General features: G+C 48.0%; 1 protein-coding gene across 1 annotated transcript; it reads right to left on the bottom strand.

Moving 5' to 3' along the window:
• Positions 1 to 4,971: 4,971 nt before the first annotated feature.
• Positions 4,972 to 6,415, bottom strand: LOC138848581 (N-acetyltransferase 8B). The gene is made up of 2 exons (XM_070068919.2): positions 6,280 to 6,415; positions 4,972 to 5,815 (listed from the first exon to the last, which is right to left on the bottom strand). The coding sequence occupies exon 2, from the start codon at positions 5,743 to 5,745 to the stop codon at positions 5,014 to 5,016; it is 732 nt and encodes a 243-aa protein (XP_069925020.2). The 5' UTR covers positions 5,746 to 5,815; positions 6,280 to 6,415; the 3' UTR covers positions 4,972 to 5,013.
• Positions 6,416 to 7,694: the final 1,279 nt, after the last annotated feature.

Genomic DNA, 7,694 nt, shown 5'->3' with positions numbered 1-7,694 from the left:
AGGGGGAGGGAGAAGGAGAAGGAGAAGAAATTATCAATTCCCAACTTGACTCTCACTGGGATTAAACATGACAATAGGTCTGATCTGATTTCATCATCATTTAATAAATCATCTATTATTTTTCACTTTATGTTTCTGTGTGGGAGCAAACTGTTGAAATCTTTACTTAATGTATGCTAAACTGATCTTCTGTATATAAAGAGAATCGAAAATGAATCCTCATGTGAATGGAAGGGGAGAGGGAGTGGGAAAGGGGAGGGATGCGGGTGGGAGGGACGTTATGGGGGGGAAGCCATTGTAATCCATAAGCCGTACTTTGGAAATTTATATTCATTAAATAAATGTTTAAAAAAATTTAAAAAAAAGAAGGTAAAGACAAGGAAAGAATCCTAAAGAAAGTGAGAGAAAAAATCAAGTTATGTAAAATATAACCCAATAGATTTCTCATCAAAATTCTTGCAGTCGAGAGTGGGATGATATATCCAAAGTCTCGATAGAGAAAGGCTCCCACCAAGAACATCGTGTCGAGTGAAGCTCTTTCCGAAGTAAAGGAGAAATGAAAAAACAGACGTAGCTGTTTGCTGCCTACAGAAATGCTCTTCACTTGTAAAGATATGCATATACTGAAAGTAAAGAGTTGGAAAAGGATATACCATGCAAATGGAAGCCAAAACAGGGAGGAGTAGCTATACTCATATCAGGTGAAACAGAATTGAATTAAAAAACTGTTTAAAAGGACATTATACATTGATTAGAGGGCTGATTCAGAATAAGATGCAATAATCATAAATATCCATGAACTCAAAACCACCCGGATCCATAAGGAAATATTATAGGCCTAAAGAGACAGCTGGACTTCAGTACAATAAGTGAGGGACTTCAACACTCATTAATGAATGAACAGATTATCCAGATAGAAAGCCAACAAAGAAATATCAGAGTGGAGCCACATTAGAGATCAAATGGATCTGACATTTACAGAAATTTCACCCAATAGGTACAGAATACACATTCTTCTCAGCACATGAACATTTTCTAGGATAATTCAATAGTAGGCCACAAATCAAGTCTCAGTACATTTAAAAAATAGAAACATACCATGTTGTCTTCTCAGACCACAAAGGAAAAAACTAGAAGTCAATCATAATAATAATAATAGAAAATTGACAAGTACACGAAACTTGAACATGTTGTTGAATGACCAGTAGATCTCTGACGAAATTAAAAAGGAAACTGAAAATTTCATGAAATAGCTGAAAATGAAAATACAGCTTATCAAAATTGTGGGAGATGCTGGCACCGTGTTTATCTGGGATGCCAGCATCCCGTGTCAGATCACCAGACTGAGTCCCAGCAGCTCTGCTTCCAATCCAGCTCCCTGCTAAAGTGCTTGGGAAAGCTGGGGAAGATAGTCCAAGTATTTGGGCCACCTGCCACCCACATGGAAAATAAACTATCTAATGATACATCTCATTGACATAGAAAAACACAAACCAAGCCAAACTCCAAAATTAGCAGGAGGCAAGAAATAGTAAGAATAAGAGAGGAAATAAATGAAATTGAAACAAAAAAATAAGACAAAAGGTCAACAAAATGAAAAAAATTTTTAAAAATAATAAATCAAAATAGACAACCTTAAGGCAGACTGACAAAGGAAAAAAATGGAAGTCAAATAAAAAATTAGAGATGGGAAGTGTGCTGTGGTGCAATGTGATATCACTGTCTGCGATGCCAGCATCGTATATCAGAGTGCCAGTTCAGGTCCTGAGTCCCAGCTGCTCCACTTCTGATCCAGCTCCCTGATAATGCAGTGGGAGTTGGCTCAAGGGATTGGGCCCCTACCATCCTTATGGGAGACCAGATGGAGTTCCAGTTTCCAGCTTTGGTCTGGTCCAGCCACAGCCATTATGGCCAGTGGACAGAGTGAACCAGTGGATGGAAACTCTGTTTCTCTCTTCCTCTATGTCAAGTAAATAAACGAATCAACAATCCCTTTTAAAAAATGAACTTAGAGGTAAAACAGGAGACACTATAACTGATAACGCAGAAATACAAAAGATCATAAGAAACTGTTATGAACAACTAACTATACGCTAACAAATTATAAAACCTTGAAGAAATGGCTAAATTCCTGACCAATATTAAATCAAGAAGGTATGAAATTAGAAACAGACTCATAACAAGTAATGAGATTAAAGTAGTATTTAAAAGTCTCCCATTGGGGCTGGCACTGTGGCATAGTGGTCTAAGCCTCTGAATTCTTTATTTTTTAAAAGGTTAATTTAAAGATTTTTTTAAAAGTGTCTTTCAAATAAATAGAATAAATCTTTTTTTTAAAAAAAAGAATTCAGTTTTAAAGCCATCAAACCTGGACTTTTCATTGATGGGAGACCTGTAAGATTTTATTTCTTTATTTACTTGAAAGGCAGAGTTACAGAGAGGTAGAGGCAGAGAGAGAAAAGTCTTCCATCCACTGGTTCACTACCCAAATGAACTGATCTGAAACCAGGAGCATCTTCTGGGTCTCCCATGCAGTGCAGGGGCCCAAGGACTTGGGCCATCCTGTACTGCTTTCCCAGGCCATAGCAGAGAGCTGGATCGGAAGTGGAGTAGCCAGTACACAAATTGACACAAACTGGCAACCATAGGGGATGCCAGCGCTTCAGGCTGGGGCTTTAACATGCTGCGCCACAGCACCAGCCCCTTTACAACTGAATTCTACAAAACATTTTGAGAGGGATGAATTCCAATACTCCTCAGTCTATTAAAAAATATTGAAAAGGATGGAACGCTGCCAAAATCTTGAGGCCAGCATCACTCTATCAAAACCAAACCAAAGGCACAACACAAAAAGAAAATTACAGACCGATAACTTTAATGAACATAGATGCAGAAATTCTCAACAAAATATTAGCTACCCAAATCCTTGCTACGTCAAGAGCACCATACATCACGATCGATTTATCCCTGATTGTAAGGGTGGCTCAACGTTTGCAAATCAATAAATGTCTTCAGTCACTTCAACAGAATGAAGAACAATACCATATGATTGTCTCCCTAGATGCAGAGAAAACATCTGATAAGATTCAATGTCCTTTCATGATAAGAAAAAAAAAGTGACAGCTAAGTATAGAAGGAACACACCTCAACGTTGTAAAGGCTATATAAAACAAACCAGCAGCCATTATTGTGCTGAATGGCCTGGACAAGACAGAGGGGTGCACTCTTACCTGTTACTGGATAGCTATTGGAAGTGGTAGCAAGGGCAATTTTGGAAGAGAAAGAAAGGGCATCGAAAGTGGAAAGGAGGAAATCAAAATATTGATGTTTGTAGGTGGCATGATGTTGTACATGGAAAAAACTGGACATTCTACCCAACCAGAAAGCTGTTAGAACTGAGAAACTAATTCAGTAAAGTCACAGGGCTCAAAATCAACGTACAAAATCAGTAGCATTTTCATATGCCAATACTGGTCTTACCAAAAGAGCAATCACCTCCCACCTACTCACAGGGGGACGCTGAGGCCAGGAGAGTCTGAGATGCTCCAGTTTGGAGGCAGAAGAGGTGAGGCCTGGGCTGGGGCCCGCTTGGGCCAGGAGCTGGGGAGCAGAGGGCACAAGACTGCTGTTGACAGTTTTTACGCTGGGGTGAAACTCGGCAGCTCCCACTGCCCTCAGCACAGCAGCAGCTCTGTCCCCCAAGAAACTCCTCCACATCGCCATCGTCTCTAACCTCTCAGAGTGTCAGCGTGCTAGAAATGCCTCCTTGTGCTCCCTGTTGGAGGTGGAATTGACCCAACATAAACACCCATTCTCACTGGTTCATTTGGTGGCAATTGGTACAGTCACAACACTGGGTGATGGCCGCCTTTATCAGCCCCAGCCATTGTTACCAACTAGAGGGTGGGCCTCAAGGACCCCTGCTTCCCATTCCCTTGACACACACCCCCAGCAAACCCACGCTGCTCCTGATCCCCTCCTTGGAAAGAGCACATTTTGGTCTCAGACTTCAAGACGCAAACTCTTAGCTGCCACATGAAATGCCTCTGTCTGGGGGTCCAGTATAGCTCCTTGGTCCCCTAATCCACCACCAGGACCAGTGGTGGTCCTCCGCCCGGATCACAGAGATGTACTCACTGAGCACCTCAGCTTCAAGAAAACTCCACTCACTGCACTGAATATGGACTTGGCCCAGGACTTGAGTGGGGCTGCTCAGGGTGAGCTAGCCCCTCCCCATGGCTGTTAGAACTCAGATGCGTCTTGGTGGTGCCAGCAGAGGGCGATGTAACCTCAGCTTCCGACTCGCCTCCAGAGACTAGGACAACTCCACCTCCCTGCAGCGTTGGGGAGGAACCCCATGGAGAATGCTCAGGGCAGATCTTTGGTAAGGCCAGGATTCCTGTGCTTGAGGATTTGCAACCCGCTTAGGTGCACTGTGCAGCCACAGGTTTGGGGTCCACATTGGGAGTCCCAAAGGAGTGAGCAGCAGTGGCCACCAGGGCACAGGGGGAAGGGCAACCCCCGGCTCAGAAGTCCTCACTTCAGGCAGCCCTGCCCCTCAGCTGAGCCCTGGAGGAGCCACACAACTGGGGTGGTCTTGCGAGGAGAGAGAACCTTGCTGGCAAAGGGGACAGCTGGAACCATTAGCCAATTTATTTATTTATAAAGTAAACTGAAACTTTCTCAAACCATGCCTAGGCCAGTCTGGTGGACACAATGGTGCTCAGCCACCCTGTCCATCACCAACCCAGGACATCTGGGCAATCTGAGACGACAGGACTGCCCATCGTAGCTCGGCTTCAGCTACTCTCTGCAGACCCAGAGCTGAAGCCTGCACATCTTACCGTTTGGCAGCTGATTTTTCAAAGAAGGTTGTTGTGGTGCAGGAGAAATGGAACAGAAACACCCCAAGTAGAATGAATGCAGCACAGCCCCGTATGCCTCCCAGCACCACACACGTGGGACTCATACTTGCAAGAGTAAAGAGCTTTTATTGTTGATGGCACTCAAACATCAGGGTGGGCTTGTGACCACAGCAGGGTCGATGCTCTCCTGGCTCCCACACAGGCCCCCTCCCTGAGAAGAAGGCAGGCGGTAGACTAAGCGAACACTAGAAAGACCCACCAGCCTCGCACTCACGTGGAAGTAGCACTGGTGCTTGATCTCAAAGCCCATGCCCTGGTAGAGGCTCAGGGCAGCAGTCTGCACTGTGGTAGTGTCAAGCATGACCTCGCTGTAGCCCCGGGCCCAGGCAAACTGGATGACCGTCCTGACCAGGGCTTTCGCTAGCCCCTGACCCCGGTGCTCCAAGGCCACAGACAGATGGAAGAGCTGCAGCTGCTTCTCCCGCAAGGTGGGATCCTGCACGGGCAGAGCTCCCACCGTGCCCACCACCTGCCCCTCAGACTCGGCCACCCAGAAGCAGGAGCCACTCCCTCGCAGGTAGGATTTGGTGATGTCGGCCATGTCTGACTGCAGACTCAGGGCCACGTACTTCTTCCAGGGATAGGAGGCAGCAAGCCTCAGGACCACGAGGACGGCAAGGCTGGCCAGCAGTGCGAGGAGCCAGGAGCCAGAGAAAAAGAGGAGGACGAGGGGGACCCCAGGTAAGAGCAGGAGGGTTTGGGGCTGCCTCAGCAGGTGGCGGAAAGCACTGGGAATGTGCTCCTCCATCCCCTGGGAGAACAAGGCCAGGACACTTTTGCGGTCTCTCTCCTGGTATTTGCGGATGTGATAAGAAGCCATGAGAGATGTCTGTGTCTGAATGTCGATGTCCAGAGTGACAGCTGGGCGCCCCTGCACTCCTGCTACTGCCCTGGAGAAGAGAGAGGAAGCCACGTGAGTGTCCCGTGCTCCCAGGATCCTTGTACCATCTGTTCTGGCGATGTGACCTTGGCCACGGCACTCAACCTCTGTGAGGCAGCGGGCTCATCTGTACCACAGGGTACAGAATAAGATCTGAGAAGTTAACGCGCTAGCACATGTAATACTTGCACACTTGAAATCGTGTCCTCCGCCGTCATGTCTCATTTCCCTGTCATCTCCTGGCCACACTGGGCTGGACCATGCAGCAGCCTCTGTGCCCCATGCCCTGTGGCCCCCTCCAAGCCCATGATTGCAGAAATTCTGTGTCCCAAGCACCCCTTTCAGCACAGGCTCCTCCCTGATTTGTCCATGTTTAGCCTAATGAGAGGACATCGCCTCCAACCACCAGCACGGGCCCCAGGACTCCACCCTGCTCTCAGAGCCCCAGCCTTGTCCCCCTCCCCAGCCTCTCACCTGCTCTCCAGAGCTGAGCGTGTGCAGCATGGCCTCAGACCCTCAGCCTGTCCCTGGCATCCAGGAGGGACTGTTCTGGGCCTGCCCCACCTCTGCTGGGTGGCCGCCTCATTGGCTGACACCTGGGTGTTTGATAATCATCAACCATAGGGTCAAGGTGCTGGGCTGTGACAGCTCAGGGAGCCCCAGTCTAATTTTTTTTTTCATCACCAGGAAAGGAGAAACTCCTTGGGGAAGGCTGGCCACCATTTTTCCTGCCTTTGTTGAAATGGCACCTTTGTCCCTGTACACACTTGGAGACTGCAGCACTGGCGCTGTGTTCCTTTGATGGCTGAGCAGCAGGGTCCTTCTCTCCCTACCCAAGCTTTCCCTGCTCCAGGAAAATCTACCCTTCGCAGTTCCTGCACTCAGCACCCTGCATCCAGGTCCACTCCTTCATTGCCTCATCAGCAGTTGTGCCCGGTGCCCTCCTATGCTGCAGGTGTCACTGCTGCCAGCAATGCTGACAAGCAGGAGACAGGCAGACACAGACAGGACACTTCCTCCTCCACTCAACTGCTGAGCTACAGAAGGGGGCTTCCCTTGTAACCATGAGCTCACACCAGTCCTGCCATTCTGCCCAACCTCACAGATCAGCATCCTATTCTGTGGCTGCCTGTAGCCATGGGCACAGTGGATGATTCAAGCAAGGCCTCTTGTGGCAGGTGCCATGTGAGCTCTTGGGACACCTCAGACAGGCCAGCATCTTAGGGAGCTCTCAGAAACTTTGGGGTCTGGGGTCAGGCGGGCATACCTCACAGCTGGGACAAGGGTTGGGAGGCTGGGGACAGATGGCACCAGATCCTCCAAGAGAGTGTGACAAGACATGGTGCCATGACCACAGGACAAAGTGGGCCTGAGCAGGCAGAGTGAGGGGAGCTTCTCAGGCTGAGGACCCTGGGGCAGTGTTAAGACAAGACGTGTAGGGAATGATGGCTGATGTGGCCCCTCTCGGGGAGAGGAGGGCAGGGATCTGCCAGGCAAGACCCATGTCCAGCTGAGTGTGGATCTATCCCCAGAGTAATGAGAATCCCTGGATACTCTTAGAAATTGAAATAAGTAAAATATGTTATGCATGTTCCTGTTGATGGCTATATGCATGTGTGCACATGTGTTTGTTCTATGCATATGTGTGTGTTCTGTGTGCGTGTGTGAGCTTAAAGGTATGTCTGTGGCTGTATGTGGAGAATCATGGCAGGAAGAAGGACTTGAAGCAGATATCCCCACAGGAAAATGCAGCACCAAGTGACACAAGTGCCCCCAGGTACCACAGGTTGCTCACTGCACAAGTGAGGCTGACCTAGAGGGTGCTGGGAATTAACCTGAACTTGCCCTGATTCCCGATCAATGAGCTCCAACACAGAGCCGAGTGTGTC

This window comes from Oryctolagus cuniculus, chromosome 2, assembly GCF_051225735.1.
Source record: "Oryctolagus cuniculus isolate XC-2025 breed Fujian yellow rabbit chromosome 2, ASM5122573v1, whole genome shotgun sequence".
Lineage (NCBI taxonomy): Eukaryota > Metazoa > Chordata > Mammalia > Lagomorpha > Leporidae > Oryctolagus > Oryctolagus cuniculus.
This window is presented reverse-complemented; position numbering and strand designations above follow the sequence as displayed.